This window comes from Nanorana parkeri, unplaced genomic scaffold (genome assembly GCF_000935625.1).
Source record: "Nanorana parkeri isolate BGI_ZX_2015 unplaced genomic scaffold, ASM93562v1 scaffold2998, whole genome shotgun sequence".
Taxonomy (NCBI): domain Eukaryota; kingdom Metazoa; phylum Chordata; class Amphibia; order Anura; family Dicroglossidae; genus Nanorana; species Nanorana parkeri.
Window position 1 is genome coordinate 77296 of NW_017309266.1, and position 471 is coordinate 77766.

Consider the following 471-nt stretch of genomic DNA (forward strand, 5'->3'; position numbering starts at 1 on the left):
GGGGAGGTACGTCAGGAAGAGTCAGGAGGAGGAAGTCTTCCGGCCATCAAACTTCCACCGACTGGATCTGGTTCATCTGCGCCCGCATCACCTGAATACTGTTGAGGATTTTCTTCTGGTGGCCGGCCAACGTGACCCCGACCCGGAGAATGTCCCTAAAACGCAGAGAAGCAAAGTGTTACGGGGGAGGGGACACGTTTCTGCCCCGGAGCCGTCATCCCGATCCTCCCGCTTCCCGTACTCACTCCATAGTCATCTGTGAGACGACATCGAAGGCCGTGAATGCGGCGCTGGCAAAGCTCTCCTTGTATTGGCCCATCTTGATGGCGTCCAGCCACTCGTCCACCGTGCTGAAGCTGGTGTAGTCGGGGACGGTGCGGTCTAGGAGCGGGAGGTTTATCCTGCAGGAGACAACAAGGGGGATCGATCCCAATCATTATCGGTAATGTGCTTCTACTACGCACTCCCCCC

The 471-nt window shown here is 57.5% G+C and overlaps 1 protein-coding gene across 1 annotated transcript in view; it reads right to left on the reverse strand.

Moving 5' to 3' along the window:
• Nucleotides 1-6: 6 nt before the first annotated feature.
• LOC108802636 (ephrin type-B receptor 2) overlaps nucleotides 7-471 on the reverse strand; it is a 5655-nt gene continuing 5190 nt past the window's right edge. The window contains exons 6-7 of the mRNA XM_018574492.1: nucleotides 246-401; nucleotides 7-155 (exon numbers count right to left, since the gene is read on the reverse strand). Of these exons, the coding sequence (XP_018429994.1) occupies nucleotides 47-155; nucleotides 246-401 (265 nt within the window). The 3' untranslated portion in view covers nucleotides 7-46. The remainder of the gene's footprint in view (nucleotides 156-245; nucleotides 402-471) is intronic.